At 47.6% G+C, this 27,777-nt stretch overlaps 1 protein-coding gene across 8 annotated transcripts in view; it reads right to left on the bottom strand.

Annotated features, from left to right (window-relative positions):
* Window positions 1-3,121: 3,121 nt before the first annotated feature.
* CUL1 (cullin 1) overlaps window positions 3,122-27,777 on the bottom strand; it is a 93,297-nt gene continuing 68,641 nt past the window's right edge. For all 8 annotated transcript variants that reach the window (XM_035699739.2, XM_025434023.3, XM_035699737.2 and 5 more), the window contains 13 exons: window positions 16,547-16,654; window positions 16,359-16,465; window positions 13,801-13,849; window positions 13,306-13,437; window positions 11,986-12,103; window positions 10,780-10,856; window positions 10,318-10,449; window positions 9,384-9,476; window positions 5,688-5,735; window positions 5,525-5,607; window positions 4,984-5,089; window positions 4,590-4,703; window positions 3,122-3,638 (listed from right to left, as the gene is read on the bottom strand). In XM_035699739.2, coding sequence (XP_035555632.1) covers window positions 3,558-3,638; window positions 4,590-4,703; window positions 4,984-5,089; window positions 5,525-5,607; window positions 5,688-5,735; window positions 9,384-9,476; window positions 10,318-10,449; window positions 10,780-10,856; window positions 11,986-12,103; window positions 13,306-13,437; window positions 13,801-13,849; window positions 16,359-16,465; window positions 16,547-16,654 — 1,248 coding nt within the window. In that variant the 3' untranslated portion in view covers window positions 3,122-3,557. The remainder of the gene's footprint in view (window positions 3,639-4,589; window positions 4,704-4,983; window positions 5,090-5,524; window positions 5,608-5,687; window positions 5,736-9,383; window positions 9,477-10,317; window positions 10,450-10,779; window positions 10,857-11,985; window positions 12,104-13,305; window positions 13,438-13,800; window positions 13,850-16,358; window positions 16,466-16,546; window positions 16,655-27,777) is intronic.

Below are 27,777 nucleotides of genomic sequence, written 5' to 3' on the forward strand. Positions count from 1 at the left end.
ACAGCTGCCTTTTCTGGAGTACCGGCTCCAGGTGTGATTTACATGATGTGAGAATATTTAATGTGAAACTAATTAAAAACCTACCTTTCTGGGGCACCTGGGTGGCTCATTCCACTAAGCATCTGCCTTTGGCTCAGATCATGATCTCAGGGTCCTGGGATTGAGCCCTGTGTCGGTCCCCCACAGGGAGCCTGCTTCTCCCTCTCCCAGCCCTGCCCCTCCCCCTGCTTGTGGTGTCAAGTAAATAAAATCTTTAAAAGCAAACCCACCCACCTTTCTTTCCAGTTATGCAAACACTGATAAGCCTCTCTGGTCCAGGCTGCATCAGCCGTAGCGACGCCAGTCGGAAAAGTTATTTGCCACTTTGCTTTTTTTGCAACGAACAGCCCTGGCGTCAGCTGCCAATCTCGTTTGTGCTGCTCGTGTTCTGGGCCACGTCTGGTTTGGAAGGACTCAGTGATGTTTGTCCGGGAGACGGCGCCATAAGCTCAGTTGGCTGCTGCTGCTTCCCGAAGGGCAGCCACCCCTTGGTGCTCGCCCTCAGAGGTGCATCCCCCACTTGGCACTCAGGTGAGCGGAGCCCATTCCTTCATGATCACCCAGTCGATGAGCGGCCCCGGTAGGACGTCGGGACAAGGAGCTGCTTCCAGCCACAGTGTTTGTCCTGGTGGGAGCGCCCAGCCCTCCCCGCGTGTGAACAGCTGGGTGGGGCGTGGTCCTCGAGCCCAGGGGAGGTCTGCTCAAGACCCCCACAGACCCAGATGCATCAGAGAGCAGGGATTCTGAGCAGCACACACAAGCTTTCTGTACTTGGATTTGAAACATGCCTCGTGGGTCCTGTTGGCCGACGTCGTGAGCACAGGTTCTCTGAGCAGAAATACTGGACGGGCGCCCGGTCACGTGACAAAGGGCATCTTTGATCTGGTCGGGTTCAGGCTTTATAATGGGGCAAGGGTGGGGCACAGAGCTTGACCTATGAGGTGTTTAAACACCCAATTAAAGCCAAGATGTGGGGGAAAAAACTAAGTTCAAAAAGTGGGTGCTCTCCCCACCCCCAGAGCTCCCCACTGGGAGGTGAAAGCGTGTGAGCCTCGTGCTTCCTTCCCCACCAGGGGAAACCCAGGAAGAGGACAGATGTGGGGAGCCGAGTGCTGCATCAAGATGCACAGATGTTCCAGGCACCGTTTCCCAGTTCGGGGCTCCCTCTAAGCCTTGCCTCCCTTGCCTCCCCTGGTCCTGAGGAACCACGGGCAGAGGACATCCGGGCCGACCAACACCGCGCAGGCCCCCGTGAGAGCCCCGCCAGAGAACATTCTGCTTGTCAGTTACTCCCAGTCGGTACTTAGTCTCTGAGGAAAATGCAAACTACAATCCATCTAGAAGCTGCTTAACTATTTTCCAATATTGTCCTGGTTTATCCAACCTCCAGCCTTCACCGTGTCCGTCGCGAGGCAAAGTCCTGGCTTCCACGTCCACCCGGGTGCTCCACAGCTGCCCTCCTCCCCGCCAGCGCCACTCCCGTGAGTGACTATCGTGTCATTTCAGCTTGCACCTAAGTCATGAAGACAAGTTCCTAGTGTGAACGTTTTTTCTTTTTTTAAAGATTTTATTTATTCATGAGAGAGAGAGGGGCAGAGACCAGGCAGAGGGAGAGGGAGAAGCAGGCTCCACACAGGGAGCCCGACGTGGGGCTCGATCCCGGGTCTCCAGGATCAGGCCCTGGGCTGAGGGCGGCGCTAAACCGCTGAGCCACCTCGATAAGGCGGTTTACAAAAAAGTCCACGTGCACCTGTGAGGATGGGGCCGTTTGGTCCGCCGCTGGACAGGTGCGTGGACTGGCGAGCGGAGGCTCTGGTCATCAGATCCAGCCGCCCAGACAGCCAAGGGATGGGGATTGCTAAAGTGAGCTTCATCCAAGGGGGATTCAATTCAGAGACGGGTCAGCCTGTTTGATTTTTCACCCGGGTGTGGTGAAATCTGAATTTCTTGCAAAGGAAAATTAGGGACCAGCGTGCAGGGGGACGGGCCATCTTAAAAAGCCCTGGCGATGGAAACATTTAAAACTGCATCCCGGGGGCTCAGCGGTTTAGTGCTGCCTTCAGCCCAGGGCATGACCCTGGAGCCCCAGGATCGAGTCCCGCGTTGGGCTCCCTGCATGGAGCCTGCTCTTCCCTCTGCCTGGGTCTCTGCCTCTGTCTCAAATAAATTTAAAAAAATAAAAATAAAACTGCAGCCCCCCCCCCCCCCCCCCCCCCCGCGTTCTCGAATGTTCTCTCCAAGGCACTGAGGGCTCCAGAGCGCAGGATAGGCTGGTTGCTCACAGGCTGCTGACTGCAGCCTCACCTTCCAGCTCCTACCCATTCCCTTGGATCACGAGCCCCACAGCCTGGATGCTGGTGGTGTTCCTTGGGCACAAGCCCCAGGAGGTCTCCCCAGAGGTGGCGGCTTGAAGGCGACAGCTGCAGTTCTCTGTTCCTGGGAGGGGTGGGAGCCGGTGGGGGTGGGGGTGGAAGCAGCCCCGAGCGCTCCCCCTCCCCAGGACCCACTCACCTTGGCTCCGCGGCATCCGCAGCCAGTCTGGCCCCAGGAGGGGAGGGCCGTGGTGGGGACCCCAGGCACCTCCCAACCTGGGGTCTCTGCCGGTCTCTCCGGTGCGTGCTGAGAATCTTGCGGCGACTGGAAAAGAGGCGCTAGACACGGGAAGCTGGGAGCGGACCTTCAGCCTCCAGGTGTCAGCGGTCCTAATAGGTGCTGAGTGGAGTCGGGCACCGGGAGGCTCATCACTGGGGGGGCGTGGGGCAGGGGACGCCCGTCACCCTGGGGCCCCAACAGGCTCCGCCCCACCCCTCCCCGTGGCCCCCGCAGGCCGCTGCGGTCCCCACGAAGCCTCCCCCGCTGTGCGAGCCTCCAACCTGGGGTCCCGGCAGGGCCAGCACCTGCCCTCCTCGGGGCCGACCCTGCGGGCCCCCAGGGGCGAGAGGCCGCAGCGACCCCAGCGAGTGTGGCCAGGAGCCTACCGGTTGCAGCCTTTCTGACCACAGCAAGACACCGGATTGTAAATCTGCACCATCATTGTATATCTTTTATTTACATGTAGAAATTAGTAAAACTTAAAACCAAATGCGACTTGTACAGAAATCCTTTAATTTTCTTTATTTTCACACATTAAAAAATGAAACACACTATACAAATGGTTTTTCATAGCAGATTACACGTGGGCCCATTAGACTTGCTCTCCAAGTGCTGCCAGGACGACAGCTGTTAACCCCGTAGCCAACGTAGCGGTTTAGATGCAGTAGCATGCAGCCCTCAGCAGGGGAGGTTCGAGTCCCCTCTGTTCTTAAATTAGGTTAAATGGCGTTGGTGTCCATATTTACAGACTTGAAATGTATCAATCCTGAGCAGTTCTGATGTCCGGCTGAGGCCAGCGGGGGGCGGTTGGCCTCAGGTCTAAAAAGGGAGGTTCAAATGGTGGCAGGCTGGCTGCTATGAACTCGGGTTGTTCTCTCCACCGGGAACTCTTCGCTGCAGGTCGCAGTCAGACCCTTCTGGAAGGGTTAAGCCAAGTAACTGTAGGTGTCCTTTTCACCATCGACTCGCTCCAAGTATTCTTTCTCGATCAGAATGTCAATGCATTTCTGGGCATTATTTTAAGAAAAACAGAGGGAATGGAATGAAGAAAAACACACTTATTAGCAGAATGGAGCCCGGCCACCTCACCTGGGCTGTGCCCCTGCCCCTGGAGGCTCACTCGGGGACCCATCCCACCCCACGCGCCCTGCAGAGCGGCTTTACTTCCCAGGCAGCCCCGACCTCACTTTCTTGAGCCAGGAAACTACCCAGCTCCTCAATGTCCTCACGGGGAGGTCGCCTGGGGCCCTTTGGGGACAGCCCAGGCACGGCCTCCCAGCACCCCAAGACCCAGAGGGGGCCTCCCCCTGGCTGTCGGGAAGTCACCTCTCACTGCCACCCTCGGGGGCTCCGCTCCGTCCCAGCTGCTCTTTACCGAGTGGTCTCAGAGAGAGAAAGCCGCTGAGCTTCTATGTTCAAGAACCCACTAGAAAGGAGGCAAGGCGATGGCCCGGAGCTGCGGGCGCCCCCCAGGTAGGACCACAGAGCAGGGACAAGCGGGCGACGGACAGCCTACAATACAGACGAGAGGGTCCCCCGAACGTGACGCGGGGCCCGTCTTCGGACACAGCAGAGTGGGAGCCCTAGAAGCCCTGTCCGCACACCGAGCACCCCACAGACAGCACCGCCACGGGCGGGACGCTCGGCGGGTCGTCATCCTCCAGGGAGCAGAGGTGCTGGCCAGGAGGCGGCCAGAGCGGAAGCTTCTGGAATGCCAGTCCCGTTTTAACCTCCTGAACTGGGGTCTTGGTTGTACAAGCGTGCTTACTTGGGCCCTCTAGGATGTGCGTGCTGCTCGGGAGATGGGACATGCCAACAAAAAGTCTAAAAAATTAAGCCTATTTCCTTCTGTAGAAACCTGGCATGGACGACTAAGCCGCGTTCTTTCCACTAGTCTCAGCTACGCCTTTGCTCTTCTCACATAATCAGCGCAGCGCTGCGGCTGCGGGCTCTGGTACCTTGATTACTGGGACCCGCGGTTTGAATCTCGAGGACAGCTGAGTGAGAACTTCTCCGAGCAGCTGCTGGTGCTTGAGGACCTTCCTCATCTTCATGATCCTCACGATGGCCGCCTGCGCCACCCACGGGGGAAACAGCACGTTCCCTGTTACAGCCGCCCTCAGACGCCCCGGGCAACCACCCCATGCACCGCAGGCAGCCCGTGGGCCACTCCAGGGTCCATGCTGGAGCCACGGGGGCCGCCCCGCCGGGACCCCTGCCCGGGCCTTCCGTGACCTGCCACCGTGTCTGGCTCAGCCGCTGGCGGCCACCCCGAGCCACGGCCACCGCACACGCCACCCACCGGCTTTGATCCGCCGCCGCAGCCCCAACCCGACGCGGGGCCAGAGTCACCTGAATCAGCAGCTTGCGGTCCTCCTCAATGTTTTTGTGTGTTGTTTCTTGTTCCTGCTTCTGCTCGGTTTTCATCGGCACATTGATGTTGACCCTTAACTTCTTACTGTCAAGAAACGCAGGAAACCAATCACTGCGGCTTCCAAAGACAGGGGTGGAGGGCTTCCCCCGGTTCTGAATCCCTGAGAGGCCTCCGCTCCCCTGGCCACCGCCTCCGGGAGGGCCTCCCCCACAGCCAGTGACAGGACACCTGCGTCACAGGAGCCCCCGTGCCGCCCTCTGGTCTCCCAAATTTTGTCAAATGAAATAAAATCAAGACCCTTGGACACAGAGGTCCAGACTCGCGAGCCCCCGAGGAGCTGGCTGCCAAAAGCAGGAACCACCAAAACTGGACAGGGAGTCGGGCGAAGGACACCTGGGATCCTGAGGCGGAAGCCCTTCCTGTGCCGAGGCCACCCCGCACACAGCCTCCACTCGCAGCCACGCGGGGGTGGGGGTGGGGGTCTGTGGTCTAGGAACACCTACTTAAGATTTTCCTTACTTTTTATAACCGAGATACAATTTTATTAAGGTATCTGGCTTCAATTCCACCTCATCAACATTCGCATTTTCGTCCTCCAGAACCTACGAGGAAGACAACCGTTACTACATGATGTCAGGAAACAGCTTCGTTCTAGCTGAACACAGAACATGCACAAACATACCAGTAACTTCGACTTCAATAAAATCTGTAGGACTTGTGCCAAAATGTCCTGCAGTTAAAGAGAAAAAGAGAAGTTAAAGAGAAAAAATGCACTTCTCTCTGCAGTAAAAACCACACGCAATCCCGTAGTTGGTTTTCCTGACACACAGCAGCCGCCCAAATAGAAGAATGTACCCGGGGGAGAGGGTTGCTTAAGAGGTCCCGACATCCCCTACCGCCACCAGCACCTCCTTTGAGTGACGCCAGCCCCTCTCTGGCCTTGATCACCTAGTCAGAAGAACTGACGACTCAGTTTTAAATATCAGAAACCACCTTGATTCCTCACTTCAACCCCCAGGAACGTATTCACCCCTTAGCTGTCCGACAGCTCATCCGGGACACAGATCACCACAAAAGCAACGCTTGAGGGCTTCTGGACCCCACTGTCCATTTCCTTCGCTCAACTCTTAGCACTGTGGGTGCCTCTGGCTATTTCCTCGCCTGTAACCATGGCTGGGGGGGCCACTTCTAGGCCCTTCTACCACTGTGTCCCATGACACCAGACGACAGCATCTGCCCGATGCCTGCATGCCACCTGCCCTCACCCCCTACCCCAAGGGACAGAGCGGGCCCACCCTTGCCTCGAGAGATCCCCATTCTGGTCCTAGGGTAAAAACCTACAGCTACAAAAGCGAGAGGCCTCTGGTCTAGTGACAAGCCTGGACCCCTCAAGCAGGATGGGGACAGAGGAGTCACTTGAGAGCTAAATCCGATGGAGGGACGATGTGTCCCCGGGAGGGAGCAGCCCTCCCCACAGGAAGTACTCCTCCTGGCAGAAGGCCGGCTACCCTGGCGCAGGGGCCAAAGCAGCGCCCTCCCCACAGCCTGTGGCGGCCTGAGCCTCTACCCTGATTTGAGGTCTTCTGACGTGAGAAGTGAGAAAGACTCTCACCCACAAAGGGGCAAGTTCATTTTGTTATCAGAATTTGCAGATATATTTTGGGCCAACTTGAGGCATGACTGAAAAAGAAATGATTCTCCTGACACTCAAAGAGACCAGTATCACTGCTGACAGCAAACCCAGACAAAAACATCACAACAACAGATCAATATCCCTATGAATGTAGATGTAAAAATTCTCAAGAAAATACCAGCAAATGCAGCCCACCATCATATAAAGAGTATTCTATACCATGCCCAGCTAGGGTTCACCCAGAAAGGCAAGGTGGCAACAATAAGAAAAGCCATCACTGTAATAGACTATATTAATAGACAAAAAGCACCTTTTCATCTCCATGGAGAAGCAGTTTAACAAAATTCAGCATTTTTTCATGATGAAAACACTAAAAACAAACAAAAACCCCAAAAATAGAGGGAACTTCTAATAATAGGAATCTAAGAAAAACCTATAGCTAATACCATGCTTAACAGTAACAAGCTGAAGCTTTCTCCCAAGATCAGGAACAAGACACGGATGCCTATTCTTATCACCTCTCTTCAACACTGTATTGGAAATTCCAGCCAAAGCAATCAGGCAAGAAGACAAAATAAAAAGCATCCAAGTAGGAGAAGGAAGTAAAACTAGCTCTACTTGCAAAGGACACGATTGTGTATAAAAAAAAAAACATTAAAGAATCTTCAAAAAAACTAAATGAGTTTAACCAGGTTGCAAGATACACGATCAATATCCAATAATCAATTTTACTTCTGTTATCTACCAGCAAAAAAACCAATTCCACTTACAGTAGCACCAAGCACAATACTTAGGAATAAATTTATTTTATTTTTATTTTTTTATTTTTATTTTTTTAACTTTTATTTATTTATGATAGTCATACAGAGAGAGAGAGAGAGAGAGAGGCAGAGACATAGGCAGAGGGAGAAGCAGACTCCATGCACCGGGAGCCCGACGTGGGATTCGATCCCGGGTCTCCAGGATCGCGCCCTGGGCCAAAGGCAGGCGCTAAACCGCTGCACCACCCAGGGATCCCACTTAGGAATAAATTTAACCAAAGTGCAAGACTTGCATACACAAAACTATGAAACACAATTGAGAGAAATGAAATGAAAGACAACCTACATGAATGTAAAGCTGCTCACGGTCATGGGCTGGAAGACCTACTACTGATAATGCAGAGGTACGCCCCACAGCAATCCAGAGATGTGATGTAGTCTCTAACCATGGACAAGCTAAATCTGAAATTCTTATGGGAATGCAAGGGACCCAGAACAGCCAACACAATTTTGAAAAAGAACACAGCTGGAGGTCTCAGTTTCAAGACTTACTACAGAACAACGGCAACCAAGACGATGACATATTGTCATAAAGACAGACATCCAGGTGACTAGAAAAGAACTGAGAATCCAGAAAGAAACCCATCCATCTGTGGTCAACTGATTTTCAACAAGGCATTACCAATCAACAGGGAAGGAAATCTCTGACCTTGAATCAGGGCAATGGTTCCTTAGATGGACACCAAAAGCAGAAGCAACAAATGAAAAAAGAGGCTCCATGTATAAAAAATACAGAATTCTTACAACAGTAGAGGGCAAATAAAACATGGGCATGGCCACAGGATTCGAACAGACATTTCTTCCAAGAACATATATAAATAGTCAAGTCAGGTTGAGGAGACAGTCAACACCATCAGTTGGTAGGGAAATGGGAAATGTGAACACAACCACAATGAGGTGTCTTCGTATCCACTAGCGTGGCTAGAAAGTAAAAAAAAAAAAAAAAAAAAAAAAGGGAAATGCAAATGTTGGTCAGGATGCGGAGAAACCAGAGCCCGGAGCCCTCATGCACTGCTGGCGAGCCTGTGAACAGGGGCGGCCACGCTGTTCCTCAATGAGCTAATCCACCATGACTCGGATATTCCACACCTCAGACATATACCCAAGAAACCTGAAAACGCATTCCTACAACAACGTGTACGTGAGTGTTCACAGCAGGACTATTCCTAATGATCAAAATGGGGAAACAGCCCAAATGCCCATCAGCTGGAGAACGAATAATAAACATAATGTGGTGCGTCCATACACTGGAACGTATTCCAGCCGTAAAACAGAATAAAACACAGATATATTCTATGACACGAAGAAACCCTGAAAGCATGGTAAGTGAAAGGCAGACAGAAAAGAAACACCACAACCAGGGACATGAAATGCCCAGGGTAGGCAAATCCAGAGACAGAAAGTTAGTTAGTGGTTGTCAGAGGCTGAGAGGAGAGGAGAGGAACGTGGTTATTGCTAAACGCTGATGAGTTTCTTTTTGCGATGACGGAAAGGTTCTGGGATTGGGACAGTGGTGGTGGCTGTATGGCCTTGTGAAAACCTTGTCTATTTTACGTACACCCTGAACGGCATACTTAAAAATGGCGAATTTTATGCATGGGAGATAAATGTCACTAAAGAATATGACTGATAGGAAGAATACCACTATAATTAAGTGACATGCAGGCTTAGTAGGAAAAGCCTGGCTGGGAAGAGGGTGAAGGATGGACTGAATGAACGAGGGAAAGCATGTGCTCACATGTGCATGTTATACCGAGTTTAAAAACGAAGATTTTTAAAAAAACAATGTGCATTACTTATAATCCTAAGGGAAATCACTATTTCAGGTCGAAGACCCCCAGGTCCTCTGTCCCTCCGTCCCCACAGCACTCGCCAGACCAAGGAGCCTGCAGCACACACGGGAGGCCGGGAGGCGGGGAGATACCATTTTGATTTGGGTGCTGTCCGTCAGCTGCTGCACGGCGTAGGCGTCTTCCGTGTTGTACTGAAGCAGGATCGCCATCTGGAACGTGGATGCCTTTGAGGCCCCACATACAGAAGAAAGAGAAGCAAAATTACATGCGTGGAAAAACCTCCAAAAATATACAGCCGAAGTCTGAAGAACTTATTTATGAAACAAATTCTGCTCAGGAGATGCAAAAAACCAAGTAGCCCCACAGAAAAGAGAACACAAAGTGTCAGGACTCCACCCTGCTGCGACTCTTCCTGGAGGCCGTCCTCTCCCAGCTTCCACAGGAGAGAACGCCCAACTCTCTTCTATGATGTTTCACACACATAAATACACGCTATTTATGCTTCCACATTCACTGAAATTTTGGCTCTGCCACATAAGCTAGGGTCCCGAGGAAGTGCCTTAAATGACCCTGGGCCTCAGTTTCTCCTCCGCACACTGTGACAGTAGTCACACGGGGCTCCCTATTCAGGACTGGGTGCCACGGAGGGCACTGGGGGCCACTGTTAACACGAAGGTGTCCTGCCGAAGGGAGAGGGCTGCTGTCATAACTAAGTACCCACAACTCCGGCCCCTGAAGCTACACGTTTGGTGTGCATCAGGCAGGAGCCATGCCCAACGCTTATTAAACATGTTACTGCACTAGCAGTCACTGCGCTTCCGAAGCGGAAGCACTAGCACCCCCGCCTCACGGAGGAGGGGACAGAGGCATCAGTCAGTAACGGTCACCCTCAGCGAGAAAGCATCGGATCTCAGCTCACCTGCCCCACAAACTGCGCTCTGCCACAGGCCTCCCTCTCGACCGTGGCGCCCACCGCTGGACTCTAGAATTCTGGAGTTCTAGAATTTGTTGTACCCTTGTTTAGACCTCAGACCATACATCCCCCAAACAGAAAGGTGACCTTACCTGCAAAGTGTACCTATTTTTGAAGCAGTTGGTTACCAGTTCCCCTTTGGACAGTTGATATAACCAAGTCAGCTTCCGGCCGCTGTGACGGCTGGCGTAGAAAGCTGTGAACCGCTGATAACTGCGCTCCAGCTGGATCAGAGGATACAAAAGGACACACAGCGTTGTGAGGAGCGTCTGCCTCACCACGCAGCACAGCATCGTTCAGTAAACACAGTGCTCCAGGGTCACAGCACAAAAAGCTGGTGACATAGAAGTGAAATGCAAACATCCGGTGCTTGACTCCTGTGAAGCACTCGGGCATTTGAGGGTGCCATCGAAAACCATCCCGGACGTGAGGCCCGCAGGTTGCCATTGGGGTGAGCGGCACCTGCCCGCAGACACCGCCCCCCGCACCCTTTCCACACCCCTGCACTCATCTCTGCTCAGAGTTAACAGGATGCGAGACAAACCCACCCTTACCTCTGACGGCAAGGCAAACGTGCAAGACTGCTGGAAGGGCCACGACCCGGAGCTTAGCACTTGGATACTGAAATCCACTGGGGCGGGAATGAAAGTGCGGGAACACAGTTAGTCTCAGAAACCCAACAATGCTGCTGCTCAAATCAACGTGGGCTGCTTTGCATGGAAGGAAACACACTGACTGAAAAACCCTGCTGCGGTATGAACGGCAGAACTGACCATATTTCAGTGAGACTGTTTCACTCAAGTACAATTAGTAAAAGGTGGAAAGAGCCAGAAACTCTTTTTCTACAGAGAGAGGCAGTCTTTCATTTCACTTGTAGCTCAGACTGAGGACACCATAGGGCCGCTCTGCTTGGGTCCACTGAGGCCCCCGAGCTCGCCCAGCACGGCTGGCACCGGGGCCCAAACTCAGGAAACAGAAGCCTCAAGCGCCAGCGGCTCACTCCAGGGTGTTCTGTGCAGCACGCACAACTGCAAACACACACACACACACACACCCACTACGTATGATACCTAACCTGTAAATTGTAACAACAACTGCATCATCACATAGCTAAGGAATCCACTGGCATCCCTGCCACATTTAACAGTGGAATGGCTCTTCAGTTTCGGGGAAAGGTAAAATTCCCATTTTTTGCTTAAAAAGACAATACTACCATATGATGATGTCAGCATCACCTGCCGGGTGCCACCCCGCGGACCTGACAACAAGAGCGTGGCCTGGCGCCCAGTAGGGCCTCATCCCCATGCCAACCTGGAGCCGAAATCTCAGGTTAGTCTGACTCTGTGATCCACACAGCCATCTGCAACTCTTTCTCATAATAAATAAATAAATAAATAAATAAATAAATAAATAAAATAGAGAGAGAGAGAGAGAGAGAAAGCTAGAATGGATCCACACTAAGGTTAAAGAAATTTACTAAATATTAAACTGTGTGGAGCCCGGAGCTGGTAGCTGCCCAGGGTGGGATGGCCATGCCGCTGGGGCCCCTGGGAAAGGCTGACATGCTCTGTGCCTGCCATCTCCTAACGACACACAGGAGTCAGGAGGATCCCGGGCTTCCTGTTTGCCTGTCCCGGAATTTCTGATATGCACTGACCACCCTTAGTATTTTGTCATCTCTCTCGTTTGCCACAAAGGACATGAACTTCTCTGAGAACACTGCCCGTAAAAGCAGCTTACACACGCTCGTGGATACTCACAGTCTAGCGGTTCTGAATTCGTCAGGTGCTTTTTGAATTGCTCATTCAAATCTTTGCTCACGCCAATGTCTTGAAACATCCGCTGAAGTTTAGAGGTATATTCAAAACCACAAGCTTGCTGAAATGAACCCAGATAACCATCTTATTAATTTCTACAGAAATAGAAGTGTATACAAGGAAATCTGATGGAAGTCATACAACTGTACGAGAGCTACTAAGCTAGGAGTAACACTGAACCACATCTCACGGGGTCAATATGTACAGATTCAAATTAATACACTGCCCAAAATATAGCCATAGCCAAGCAGTTAAGTCTTTTTCACCCAGTAACTTTCATTTGAGCATCTAGGAGCAAGGATGTCTAACAGAACACACAGATGACCTATTTTATGTCTCTATTCCACTACTGGGGGGCTGAACTCTGTGTCCCCCAAACTCCTATGCTGAAGCCCTAACCCCCAGCGTGATGGTATTGGGAGGTAGGGTCTTGGAGAAATGATTGCCAGATGCAGTCATGAGGACAGAGCCCTCCTGATGGGATTAGGGTCCTTGTAAAAAGAGGCCAGAGTCTGCTCTTGCTCCTCGCCACATTGGAGCACAGCGAGGAGGCGGCTGTCACCATGGTGGGAAGAGAGTCCTCACCAGAAAGCGAATCAGCCAGCATCTGGATCTTGGACTTCCAGCCTTCAGAACTGGGAGAATAAATTTTTAGTGTTAAAGCCCCCAGTCCATGGTGTTTTGTTACGGCAGTTTGAGCAGAATAATATACCCACATAACTAATTTCAGTCGAAGTGAAATAGGTCTAAGACACATCACAGCACTCAACAGGTTAGCAGGCACAAGCTCAGCGCAGAGGTGGCTGGATAATGAAATAACTGCTCAACGATCAAGTAAAACGCTGTCTTCCTGCAGGTACAATCGCAGACAGTGAACTAAACCCAGAGCAAAACAAACACAAACCAACTCAAAGCCAACCACATGCAGGTGGGCTGAGCCACCCTGAGTGGTTCTGGTGTGTGAAGACAGAGTGGGGACGAATGTGCGGAGTAGGAGATGCTGCGGTGGTGAGCACGGCACAGCCGGGTCTGACGGGACAGGAGGCCCCTCCAAGAGCAGCATGGATGGGTTGGCAAAGCATGTGAAACAGGGAGGGGAGGCCTGACCGGTCACAACCCCCCTGTAGCGGAGCAGCGGGGCTCATTCCATACAAACTCTTTGTTACCTAGACTAGCGACTCTGCCCACTGACAACCTGCAACAGCTAAGATCTTTCACGATGACTTAAAAACTGGATTTTTCTCAGGACATGATCAAATTTACCTTTAATTTTGAGATCATGCTCGCCTCGGCATCATCACTGGCACTGTTCTGATGTACGAGTCTTTTGGCCAGCATCTTTGCGTAGAATTTCTGAAACACGTCTTTATCCTCTATATACTTGAAGACCACCATCTAGTGAAGTCACCAAGAGAGCAGATTTAATGCACTAAACACACGCCGGCAGCCGACACAGGTGCTTTATTTTGACTGGCCTGTGTGCCAACGTTTACAGTGGTAAAAAAAAAATACCATCCACAGTCTTGAAATATTTTCATCAACCCCTTTAATCATATTAAGTTGGTCTAGACTTAGTACTAATGAGGAAAGTACGAGTGCTAAAATTAATGACTCAATTTAGGGAGTAAAACCATAGATATGAAGTAAAATAAATGATCCTATTAATTTTCACATTTCAGATGCCCTATACAAGTAACCTTAAAACTTGGGAGATAAACTGCTACTGGAAACCAGAGTGATTAGTAAGAAGCGCCTTACCACTTGGTTGAGCGTGTCTTCTAGCTCTGCTTCTTCTGGATTCTTGGAACTGGAAAAAAAAAAAAGGTATACTGTTTTCAAACAAATCAGTAAACATTTACTCAGCAAGTACCACTGAGCCAAACTTTTCTCACCTATGGCAACGTGGCAATCTTACACTGAAACTATCACGGAAGAACATGTTTACGAAATAATCGTTTTGGACATGCAAGATGAAAATCAACAGAGGATACTTATTAAAGTCTGCCCGAACATTCAAGCTTTCCTTTCGTTTCTGAAAGGAAATCTACCTAAACACAAAATAAAGGAACTTTACTTTGCCAACTGCTTCCTATAATATGCTTTAATTTAACTCTGAAAAAACCAAAAGCACATGTAGATTTCTAATGGCCTAAGCATTAAAGAAAACAAAACTGTTTAAAGCCACTAAAGCACTGCCTTCCTCTGTGGTTCTATGTAACAGAGGGCTGCCCTTAACAACTAATTCTTTCTCTTTTATGAACAAGTATTAACTGAAAGGTGACTCTAGGGTAAATGAAATTTTTAAGGTTTTATGAGTCCTTCATAGATAAGATCCCCATAAGTTCACATGAAATGATCCAGCTCATGATCCAGCACATGAAATGACCAAACAAGCTCTGGAAAGGTATTTCTAAGAAAATCCAGTCCTAGTCCTCACACAGGTAGCCCAGGGTGGTTTTTCTCTCTGGAAGAGTTTTCTTTCTTAGCTCCACTCACTAGTGCGTGCTCACTGAAGCAACCCTAGCATGTGTCTGCCATTCTGTCTGCTTTGGCAGCATTAACTAAGAAACAACACACCAAGAGACTTGGTGAGGGCCTCTTGTGAAAAGGCAACGTATAAAAAGGATAATAAGTTTTTTGCCAAACTGAAGGTCTGCTAAAGCATGTTATTAAAATATTGAAAAAAAAAAAAATAAAATAAAATAAAATATTGAGAATTTTCATATAATCTAGCCTAAAAAAAAATGAAATCAGGTCAGAGGAGGCATTCCACTTTAAAGTCCATTTTTATTCTCGAAGGACTACAAGAAAAGATCGGACTAGAACGGCTGAATTATACACTGACCAGACTTGCAATAAATAGAAAACCACCCCCAAATACCCCATTTTCACCAGCCTTGGGGACATGGCTTTCTGGCAAAGTCAGAGAGACAGCTAGTGACATTATCAAACGTTTTCCCACGTCTGCCAGGAAGACCACATATACTTCCGTTAATATAGTAAATTACGTTAAATTTGCTACCACCAAGCCATCCCTACATTCCTAGGACACTATACTATGTTCTGGAGAATTATTCTTTAGTTCTCTAATAAATTTAGTCTGCTAACACTTTACTTAGGATTTCCCCAACTCTGTTCTGGGACTTGTTTCCAGTGTTTTTCTTGGTACATGTAGGTATCCTCAGTGTTTTCTGCAGTGGGGTTAGGTGAGCCTTTAAGAGATGTTTATTCATCTCAAAACCAGGACAACATGGGGGCATGGGAAATGACTGCGTTTGTTGATGGATTGCTGGAAAACTGAAACAGAAGCTGAGAATACCCAAATACACACAACCTGGAACCCTAGAAGCACAACGCAGAGGAGAGAGCCACAGGAGATCATGGGGCCTCTAGCTCTTAATAGACACACACACACAGAGGAGGAGGAACAGGTGAGAAACATGATGGTTTAAAAAAAAAAAAAAAAAAAAAAAAAAAAGAATACGGGGGCAGCCCAGGTAGCTCAGCAGTTTAGCACCGCCTTCAGCCCAGGGCTTGATCCTGGAGACCCGGGATCAAGTCCCACATCGGGCTCCCTGCATGGAGCCTGCTTCTCCCTCTGCCTGTGTCTCTGCCTCTCTCTCTCTCTCTCTCTGTCTCTCATGAATAAATAAATAAAATCTTTAAAAAAATAAAAATAAATAAAGAATACGAAGGGCGCCTGGCTAGCTCAGCTGGTGTAGGGAGCGACTCGATCTCAGGGTTGTGAGCTCAAGCCCCAATCTTTAAAAATATATAAATGTAAATATACACATACACAAAGAATACGAAACAGCAGTAAAACGAATTGATCACATGAAGATAAATGTTAAAAGTGCACACGATAATTCAAATGCCAGAGTGCACAGAAAGTCTTGTTTCAGAAAACAGCCAGTGGGAGCTCCCACAGGAGATCTTCCCTGGCATCATGACCGAGGCTCACAGAACATCCGCAGGGAGTACAAGAAGGACACTTACTCCTTCCTTCCTTGCCACCCTCGTAACCACTGCTTGACCAACCTGTGAACTTCATTTAGCTAAATAAATTCTATAATTCTCAAAGCCCACAGTAACATTAAAAAAAAACAAAAACCCACAATAAAAACCCACTAGAATTTATAACATGAAGTATCTTTTAAGGAGACAAAGAAGATGTATTTGGTTTAAAGTGTTTTCTCAAAAGGTACAAAGATGACAATCTAAAATATGTAAAATATAACAGGAAGTTAGTTCTCATATATAAGCAGAGACTTTAAATAGATTTACTAACAAAAAAATCCCCACAAAGTCACTAATACCTTTTCTTCAACAAGGAGTCACAGTATCGAGCCAGCAACTCAGGGGATTTACTGGACGATTGGGCCATTTTGGTAACTGCATTGTTGTTAATGAAGCGACCGCAGGCCTGTGGGACATACAAAACACAGTCAGAGAACATGTGGGCCCCCCCCCCACGCTGCAGCAAAGACGCTGTGCTCGCACCCACCTTGTCAAGTGCGGCCACGAAACCAGCATCGTTGTTGAATGCCGACATTACCAGGGCATTGTATTTTTTATGAACATCCAACACTGTCTGTACATACATCTTGGGGTCCTTGGGAGGGGAAAAACAGATAAAAGTTTGTTACTGGGGATTAAATGATATATTCATGTGTTACTATAAAACATTCTGAAAGGTTCAGAAATTTCTTCAAAGATGCTGACACAGAAGATCAAGAAATAGCTTTGGTTCCATCATCAAAGCACATAGGATACTTTGCTTATATACATAATAAAATAAATTCTCTGTGCTTGAAATTAAGTACTGATTTCCAGCTTATATAAAAAAGAGTGATTCTTTAAATTATTTGAAAAATCAAAGGACTGCAGGAAACACAATTTTTTTAAGTGACAGTTTGCTTGGCCCATTTTTTCTGAAAAATTCAAATTTTAGGCTTCGCTGGAAAAACCAATCAGCTAGCATGATCAGTAATCAGCTGGATACTTAGAGTTTAGGGGGGCAGGTGATGTAAGAACAGTGTAAGATTGGGGTGCCTAAGTGGCTTAGTAAATTAAGTGTCTGCCTTCAGCTTAGGTCATGATCTCAGGGTCCTGGGATCGAATCTCATGTGAGGCTCCCTGCTCAGCAGGGAGTCTGCTTGTCCCTCTCCTTCTGCCCCTCCCCTCGTGTGCTCTCTAATAAATACAATCTTAGAAAAAGAAAAAGAAAGAATAGGGTAAGATCAAGGTCCGAGGAAGTACGCAAGGGTGTAAGTGGGTCGGGCAAGGCCGAGAGGTCTGACTCGCACACCTGACTGCGTTGCAAGACTGGATGGGACAGGCCAGGGCCAGGGAGACAGGCAGAGCACTGGAGGACTCGGCAGGATGGGCAATTAGGAGCTCTGGACAAAGAAACAACATAATGGGAATACAATGCCCAGATCAGCACAGGAGAAACTCTGGCAAGGATGCACAAGGAAGACAGGAAGGACCAGGAGGGTAGGGAGTCAAGGGAGACAGGCCTGAATGATAAAAACAGAGTGGCTGTCGCTGGGAACTCACCACACACCCGTGGTGTGAGGATCCATACAAGGACTGTCACCACCACACTGTGATATGAGGTTGGTGCTATCTGGATTCTTGCTCAACAGGCGAAGAAACTAAGTCATTTGGGCATCTGGCCAAGGGCTTCAGTGATGGCTGTCAGGCTTGACCCCAAGCAGCCTAACTCCCAAGCCAACATCTCCTCCACAGCTCTGAGAAGGGAAAAGGCCCAGATGACAGGACCAGTCCACAGCTGCAGCAGCATGGACAGATGTCACGTGCCAGAACAACGCCAGCAGCTGGCCCCTTCACAAGCAGGAGGCATGAGCGTGGGGGCCTCACATGGCTGCCAAGAGTCTGTATATTTCTCCCCCCCCCCTTTTTTTTTTAAAGATTTTATTTACTTGACAGAGAGTGAGAGAGCACAAGTAGGGGGAGTGGCAGGCAGAGTGAGAAGGAGAAGCAGACTCCCCACAGAGCAGGGAGCCTGATGTGGGGCTCGATCCCAGGACCCTGGGATCATGACCTGAGCCAAAGCAGATGCTCAACCACTGAGCCACCCAGGTGCCTCTGCAAATTTCTGACAGATATTAATACTCAGGTTTCAGGAATGAAAAACATAATTCCCCAAATTCTAATCGTTCTGCATCTTACAATACTTTGAACTGTTTTCCTGTGATAGGGCTATACTAAGAGTTACAAAGATTTTCTGTTAAAAAAATATAAAAATGCCAAGTTTATTATTATTACAAATACATTGAACTAGACTATAATTTTAACAGTATGTAAAGCAGTCTTGACCTGATACAGACATTTAATAAGGGAAAATGTTAAGAGGGAACACAAAATGATTGCCAAATAAAAAGTACCTAAAATATTGGAAGCCAATATCACATATATTTAATATCTAAAAATTACCTATCTTCAAGTGTTAAAACACACAGTGTTAACTGCCCAATCAGATATCTTGTTGTTTCATGACAACTATTACAGATGTAAAAAAATTTCTCCCATTTTGCACCGATGGTCTTAATTCACAAGTGCAACCAAAAGCATCTTCCAACTGGCATACATCTTATTTCATAAAACTCATTTAAACTTTTTTTAACAATGAAAACATTGCTTAATCTTAGGTTTGCCACTGAAACTGATATTGCTTTTGCTAATTTGGGTTTTGGATTGCTTTCTGATTTCACATCAAATTATTTCAGGACATTCACATTTTCTTCCCTTTGCAATTAATTCCTCTGTTAAAACTCCAGCCTACAGCAAAGTATCCAGGCACCGGAAAATGCCAGCAAAAATTGTTGGGGAGTATCTGGATAAGGTAACATTCAAGGGGAAGGTCAACAGCATTACACAGAATCACACATCAAAACTGCCAGTTTAAGGACTTATTTTGCTTCCAACACATGTTATTTTGGGGAACACCACTCAAAGGACTTATGTGAAATATATTATGTACATAACCATACTAACATGGATTTTATTTGTAGGAAGGACGCCCTCGGCAGCAGAGAGGGCACACACACGGTTGTAACCTGGCATCAGACCGCACTGCTTCTGCAGCATGTGTGCTCCTTGTGGTTCCCGGAGGCATTCATCCTAACCTTCAATTCTGCGTGAGCGCGCCCCTACCCTCGCCATCAGTGGGTTCTTCGGGGCCAGGAATGTGTCTATACTGTCTATCACGCTTGCGGGAGAATTATGCTTTTCTCTGTTTCCATGATTTCTTGAGCGATATTTCTCAGACTCAGGATTTGGAAAAACATGGATATCCCAAGAAATGGAAGGAAGGAAAGACCAATCAGATGGATCACCCCCAAGGGTGCAGAAGTCATCAGACTCTGATCCCAAGATTCTAGAGACCTAGCCAACAGTCTGGCTGGTGCAAAAGGAGGGGTCTGAACAGACCCCATGATGAAGCAGCAAGTCTTGGAAACCTGAACCTCGAATCTGAGGTCCTGAGAGAAGCCGCTTAGGTACTGGCTAGGGCAGATGAAGGTAGGAGCGCTCGGGGTAACAGAGAGAAGAGCAGGTGTTTCACAGGGTTATAAACATGACCGAGGTGAGGAGAGACGAGAGATCGGCTAGAACAAATGCATGTTTTTCATTAAACTTGTAAATTTTTGGTGTTTAAGAAAATGAACGGAGTAATAACTGTTTTGATTCATGACCATCTGCTCTATTCAACAGTATGCAGGGCTTTCTGCTAAGAAACACGACACTTGTCAGGGCTTGTCCCTGGCAGCTATCATCCACCCTGATGTGGTTTCACTTGTCTTTACTCTGCCAGCGACAGGCATATTTATTTCTAGCCCAGACCAGACTTCCCCACTCAGCTCACACGACCTGCCCTTGGCTGTGCCATGGGATTCCCAAACTGTCCATCAGAGAGGCCCCGGTCTCCTCCCTGAACCTGCTTCTCTTCCAGAGCTTGCTTTTTCCATTTCCCTTTTTCTAGGGTTTTACTGTAGAAAAATTCAAATCTCTGCAAAATTACAAGGAATGGTAAAACCTACTCCGTGAACCCATGATCCAGGGTCAACAATGATTGAGCACAAACACCTGGCCCCCCAAAGTCTAAAGCACCAAATTTCTTCTCCTCCCCACCCCCAGCCTCACCAACCCATGCGGTTTCCTGTCTAGCCACCCAAACAGACCTGACCCAACACTCACGCTCTACCTCCTTTTAATCTATTTTCTACACTGGTACAGTCTTTAAAAAGAAAAAAAAAAATCTGGGCAGCCCTGGTGGCGCAGCAGTTTAGCGCCGCCTGTGGCCCACGGCGTGATCCTGGAGGCCCTGGGATTGAGTCCCACATCGGGTTCCCTGCACGGAGCCTGCTTCTCCTTCTGCCTGTGTCTCTGCCTCTCACTCTTGCTCTGTATCTCTCAAGAGTAAATAAAATAAAATCTTAAAAAAAAAAAAATCTGATTGTATCAATTTTGTGTCTGTTACAACCATTACCTGGTTTCCTCTTGCCCTTAGGACTAAGGCAGTATCATTAATGTGGCTTTTGAGGTTTCCTGGCCTGGCCAGCCGGCATGGCTACCCTTTCAGTTTTACTCTGTGCCATTTTCTTTGTCAAGTCATAATAGGTTTCTTGGTTCTTGCACTGGGTCATGTTTATACTCACTGAGGGGCTTTGTCTAAGACCCCCCTGCCTAGTTAGCTTCAACTCCTCTACTGGTCTCAAGTATTTTCTCAGGGAAGCTCCCTGAACTGGCAGGACAGGGCGGGCCTCCTGTTACATACATACAACGCCCAAACCCCCACTGGAATGCTAACCATACTTGTGAGGTGTTGCTACTGGCAGCCTCTCCTGCCAGGTATGAGCTCGGGGAGGCCTGCCAGGACCACATCCACCTTGCTTATAAGCACAGGGTAGAGGCGTTCACCAGATACTTCTTGAATGGACAGAGATCAGAAATGCTGATAATCATGACTGAAATATTACCTTTTATTCCATACATTTCCACTAAAAAAAAAAAAAAAAAAAAAGGATCAATTTCACAAAAAGAAAAAAATGTACTTAGGAGCCTCACATAACTTCTACCTTATCTTATCCTATCTTCCTTAAAACCGTATAGCACATGTGTCAGATGAAGAGGTCTGGGGAGTTGGTGTGTATTAGGGTTTCTCAGGATCACTTGTGGTCCTGATGTTGTAATATGGCCCAAAGCGGCACACTGGGGTGTGACAGGCTCAAGGGGCCACCCTCACCATTTCATGTACATCAGCTGGTGCTCTCTAAGCCAGCACCTGATATGACCTGTCCTTGGAAACCCGTGATTCACCTAGACTGCCTGTTAGGCACACATGGCACCCACATTTCTTATCCAGCCGGGAGGAAGGCAGCAGGTCCATTACAGAAGCTTTGAGAGAGGCCTCTGAGGAGGGTCAGTCACCGTCACACAGCACCCACAGGATGGGCGGGGCCTTGCTCGACACTGTCCACAACCTTAAATGCAATTATTTGGGGGCAGAGTGATTCTTCCCCAGAAGCATTAGCACTTGGTCCTTGGAGCCACATTCTCACCACATGCAACACAGAGAGAAGCAGAAGTTTCAGGAAAGAACAATCCCAGACCAGCAGCCAGAGAGAAAGGCAGGTAAAAGTCTGTGGGCACCAGGACTGCCCACTCAGACAACTGGCCGTGGAAGGTTTGAACCCGAGCCTGGCCTTTTCCCAGCCTCCTCAGGCTTCTGACGTGCTCCCTCCTCAACCAGTCTGTGCGCACTCAGGAAGTAAAATTAATTTTTGTCTTTAATAATAGGCAAAACCCAAACCAAACAAAAACACAAAGCCACTGGAGACAAGCAAACAGAGAGGCCTCACGCACCAACCAGTGATGTGACAATCTTTGTTCTATGCCACCATCTCACTCCTTCTGATAAGCAGAAATCGCCAGTTTTTCTGACTGCGGTTTAAAGTTGAAAATGCCGAGACAAAAAAAAAACCTACCAATGTAACCAGTGCTCTGTATTCTCATTACTATAACCTCTGTCCACCTGTTACTTCTGCTTCAATCCTATGTACTTATCTTGCAATCATGGCTCTGAGTCTCAGACTGTAAATAACTCATCTTTAATCATTACCTTCGGATCTGATAAACTTCTATGAATGCCTGGTCCCAGTTACGTAACTGGGTGGGCTTCCATCACCGGCCCCGGGCCTCGTGCCAGCCTGGTTACCTCCCTCGTCCTGACTCACACTTTTACTTCCCTTAGATCTGAGGGGAGGCTGGAGTCCCTGCCTGCAGCCCTTCCATATGTGCTCACTACTGAGGCTCCAAGTTGGCAAGATTCAGGCACAGAGCAATGAGAGGTGAAAATATTAAAATTTGAAAGTGGAACTAAGATGGGCTTGCCAGGAAAAACTGTGACTCCCCTAAGAGAGAGAATGATGCTGCAGAAAGTAACACATCAGTTTAGAAACAAAAGCACTGCATCCAGGAATGAAGTGGGTGGGTAGGTGGTTGAGAGGTCATGGGTGGTCTTGAACTCATCTGAAGACAAGCAGGGGCCATTCAGGACTTCAAAATACACAGCAAAGATTAAACCAAAACGTAGTTTGACATGGGATATAAACTCAGATCCGGTGAGTGAGGGGCTTCCGTAACTGGTTTGCTCATGGGAAGATTACAGCTGTGCCCATAGTTGAAAGAAAAAAGGGTGTATTCTGGATATCAAATTCAAACAGTGAGTCTTCTCACAGCCGGGTCATCCTAAACTGGAAATGAACACCTGTATGATTTGTCTTTTAAAGAAAACGCTAATTCTTTCCAGCCCATGGCAAGACAGAAAATAGATTCATGAATTCAGCTGTAGGCTTTCAGAACCAATTTCCATTATCAGCACATATCAGTTCTCTGTGTAATTAAATTTGTCAGTTTGACTTACTGGATAAAACTGCCTCCTCCTTCTCCTCTCCCACATCGACTACATCAGAACTGGCACATTTTTTTTTCCTTTTGCTTTTTAAAAAATGTTTTTATTATAGAAGAATTTAAAACCTAATCAAAATAAAGAGTAGTAAAATCAGCACCCATAATCCATCCCTCAGCTTTTAAGGGATAGCTTGAGGCTGGGGTAGCCCAGGATCTACTCACCCTGCCCTCCTCCAATGTAAAGATTTTAGGGGTGTGTATTCCATCCCTTCTGACCAAAGCAGGCTAGGCTCTTGATGTAAGGGTCCTTGGCCAATTTTATCACTGTGTGGGTAATTTTCTTCTATTACCAGCATCCAAAGAATGGCTGAGTCAGGACCAAGTTATTTAAACATTTTACTCCAAAAGATAAAGGGAATCTTGGCTGGATGAACAAAACCCAAGCCTGCCAGAAGCACCCCACACTGTGTCACTCTGCTCATTCTGGTGCAAGTTCATACAAACAGTTGGGTTCCTGTAATTATTTCTAACTCAACTTCTCAATCCCCAAACAGGGCTTTTCCATAATTCTGGTAAGGTCTTAGATACACGGTCAGAGCTTTCTGATTTCATTTTGGCCTATATCATTCTCCATTTCAAGTGCTCCCTTTTCATAAGGACAATCATTCCTGGAGCCAGACCCCTGGGTGGCTCCTGAAAATGCTTCCTCCCGTTTCAAGTAGATGATTTTTCTCCCAGCTGCAAATAAGCCTTTACAACTTTGCTCCCCAATCCATCTCTGCAGCCTAACACCCCCACTGTTAGACCAACAGCTCTGCTGGATAGGAAAGGGTCTACAAGCCCACTCTTGCTGGATTACACCTCAGTCCCAGGGAGGCGGAGGTTACTAAATCAACACGGTTTCAAGAGGACTCTACGCTCATCTGTTGCCATTTCTGCCCTGAACACAAGATAGTATTGAAGTGTTGTCTTCTAACCTGATTTATGTTCAATTTTGGAGCCCTCTTTGTAGGGAAGTAAAACAGTACTCAGATTGCTGCAAAATCATGTGCTAATTAAAAATTCAACATGGAACCAACTGCATCATCAAGCATTCATTAGCAAGTACTTCCAAGTCTATACTGACACTTTTCCTGAACCTTATTTTGGTATTTTGCTATAAGCTACCATCAAGCGAAATTATAAAGCCATCCAACGACTTGGTATCACGTTTACTTGTAAGTATAGTGTTGACGACTGTCCACATTACTGGCGTTCTCTTTAGGATGGGCCACTGGGGAGAGTATTCTCAGCTCTGAATGCCAATAAAGCTGTTCTTCTGAGTTACAGGCTTATTCCTTATGATCACTAGGAATCCAAGAGCTGACTGTACTTCATGGCACTGACTGCCTTTACCAGCAAGCTCTCTGGTCTGACTGCAAAGGACTGGAGGTGTGTTTGTGACCCATCTCTGACCAGTATACTAGACTCCACTGCATGCATTTTGAGCATTGTCCACCTCTACACTTGGCTTCGTTTGGGTTTCCTATCCTTATTTTGCCACTATCTCTTATATCCCGTTGTCTTTTATGTACTGTGTAGGCAGCCTGAGTCCTGCTGGGGACAAGGAGTACAATTAACATGGAAGTATGCTGACACCCTATTCTGCACCAGGGACTGTGCTAAATTCTGAAGACATGAAGATGGATAAAGCCATTCCTGTAAAAGACACTTTTACAGACATGTAAAATATAAAGTAGTGTGCATGTCATATAAAGAGCCCAACATGCTACTATTTCAAAGGGGTGACCAGCAAAGGCTTGTGGAAGAAACGGCATTTGAGTTGGGGCTCGAAAGAGAGGTAGGTGTTTAACATGTAGGGAAAAGAAATGAAATGTGTCTGGGCAGAGAGAACTAGGAAGGTCCCACAAGGTATAGGAAGGTGAGCAGATGATGGATCCAATGAAGAGAAAGAATGGGCGAAAACATGGGAAAGGAGATTCTGGCCACGCAGCTGACGGCTCTTCCTCTTTCCCATCGTTGTTATGTCACCATTATCAAGGAACGCTTGTTGCACAGGATGCTAGCACTAAAACTATAAAGAGCATAAACTATAATGAGGTGCCAGCTGCCCTCTCCAGGGACTGCAATCCACGGCAGTGACAGGAAACACAGAAGTGATGCACAGATGCAGAGTGGCACAGGAGATTTTTATAGATGCCACAGGGGCATAGGATGGGGGGACACTCACTTAGGGCTTGAAGAGATAGTGAAGAGTTTTTTGTTTTTGCTTTTTGTTTTTGTTTTAAGAAAGGAGGATCTGAGCTGGTCTTAGAAGCAGGACAAAGCAAGCAGAAAGCAAGGAAGATTGTGTTACGGGCGGAGGGAACAGCCTGAATATAAATAAATGATATGGCAGGGAAGACAAAGTTCAAGAGAACAGGGGTAAATCAGGAGAGGATTTTGATTTAACATATCTAGGTATACATATCTACAATATATTGTAGATTTAATATACTATAATAGAAAAGAGGTTTTATTTTGCTTTGTTTAAAAAAAGGATAAGGAATGTGGAGTAAAAGTCAAAGCGTTCAGTGGTACTTCTGAAAGACTGGAGTGCCAAGCACCGTGAGGGATGAATAGGAAAGGACAGTGGGAGGACCACGTGGAGAATGAAGTCATGGTGCCTGCATGAACATGGTGGCGCTGGGCCTGTAGAGAGAACACTTGGAGGGGTAGGGAAGGGGCATGTCCACACCCTACCGACTCACCCAAGAGGACAGAGCAGGGGCAGGGCTGGCAGGCAGGCAGCCCTTACTGGTTCGAGAGGACGCGGAGGCCATGCCCAGGCTCAGTGGGAAATCACACCACTTTAGGTTGTGAATGTTGTCACCGGCAAAGGAGGAGGGCAAGGTGGCATATCCTATAGAGCTGCTACCCTACCCCGACCCCTGTGCTAAGGAACGGAGGAAGGAGAATGTGAGTTGAAAAATGACCCTATAGGGCCCCTGGGTGGCTCAGTGGTTGAGCGTCTGCCCTTGGCTCAGGTTGTGATCCTGGGGTCCTGGGGTCCTGGGATCGAGTCCCGCATTGGGCTCCTCACTGGGAGCCTGCATCTCCCTCTGTCTCTCTGCTTCTTTCTCGGTGTGACTCATGGATAAATAAATAAAATCTTAAGAAAATAAAAAAACAAAAAAACAAAAATGAACTTGTAATACAGTGACTAGGCAGATGAAGTCATCTGGACATGAAGACAAAGGTGAGACATTTCCATTAGGGATTCCTGCCATCAATCCCATCACAAGAACGCCACAAATGCTTGTTGAATGAATGAAAATAATGATTTCAATTTTATCTGCAATGTTTGTTGGCCCTCTGATTTGCAATACCACCCAGCATCCTTCAGCCAGCTGCTTTGGCAGATAAATAACCTGAGAACCCAGCACAGGGCAAGCCACACTGTGGGTTTCAATATCTTCGAAGAACACTTGACAGTGTGGGCTCTGCTTTCAAGATGTTCCCTAAGACCCAAGTGGACAGGGTCCTCCTATATTTAATACAGAGTATTTTTCTAGTTACTATACTACAAAGACTGAACACATCTGGAGTGGTTTGGTCCATCTATGTAAGCACACAGGGTCTTTCAAAAATTTATTTTTTAAAGATTTAAAAAAGATTTGAATTATTTATTTGACAGACAGTGGGAGAGCACCAGCAGGGGGAGCAGCAGAGGGAGAGGGAGAAGCAGGCTCCCCGCTGAGCAGGCAGCCTGATGTGGGATGCAGGGCTCCATTTCAGGAACCTGGGATCGTGACCTAACCAAAGGCAGACACTTAAGAGATTGAGCCATCCAGGGGCCCTTCAAATTTTTGACTTTGGTTTTAGTGCCACGTCAGTGTGCTTGCTAATCCATGCTGCCCCATTCTTTTCGCTTCAGAAGCCACCCATGGGAAACTTGCCTATAAAACAACTCGTCTATTTAAAATTATTTGTCGGTTGTTCGGTCTAAACCAGTTTTAAATCCCATCCTTGAATATTTTTTGTGTGTATAAGGTTCCCAAAGTCCTACTGATACCCCAACGTAACAGGTTACTTATCCTGCCTTTGTTATGCATGAATCGGCACGCTGGCTAAGCATCCATGTCCCTCAATCATGAGGACCTATGAAGGCTGGAGAGAACTCTTCCAGATGCACTGGAATCCTGCCTGGTGGGTACGATGGACTCACACTGGTCAGCTTCAGCCACGCAGGCTGACACTCTCTGTATGCTGAGGAGCCCGGGCCCGACTGCCTTCCCGAGGGCTCACTGGCCTGGCTGTCAGGCAGGTGCGAGCAGCGGCACATCTAAAAACAGCACGTGTTAAGGGCTCTCAGGGACACCTCGCAAGGACTGCCAGTTCTTGCTTAGGTAAAGAGGGAGATTCTCCTTGTGCAAGGGATTCAGGAACAGCCTTTAATTTTAAAAATCTGTTTTTAACTATGAAAAAAACCTCTCAGGTAGGAAAACTCTCAGGCAGGCTTTGAAAGTTTCAGTGCATAAAATATTATTTTAAATCACATTACAAATTCAAAACCTATAATAATTTCAGTCTAGGCTCAACTAATCAGTAGTAAATCTAGTTTTCTTTTCTTTTTTCTTTTTTTTTAAGTCTAGTTTTCTAATCGATACCTTTTCATGGCCAGTTAAAGCAGAAGTCCAGCTTCTAAGTAAAATCATTTCTCTATTTGTGAGAACTTCATCTGTTTTGTTTGGTATAAACAGAATTATAGGACTAGATAAAAAATATTTTAGCCCTTAAAAACTCATTTAAGCAGTGCCT

This window comes from Canis lupus, chromosome 16 (assembly GCF_003254725.2).
Source record: "Canis lupus dingo isolate Sandy chromosome 16, ASM325472v2, whole genome shotgun sequence".
Classification (NCBI taxonomy): Eukaryota; Metazoa; Chordata; class Mammalia; order Carnivora; family Canidae; genus Canis; species Canis lupus.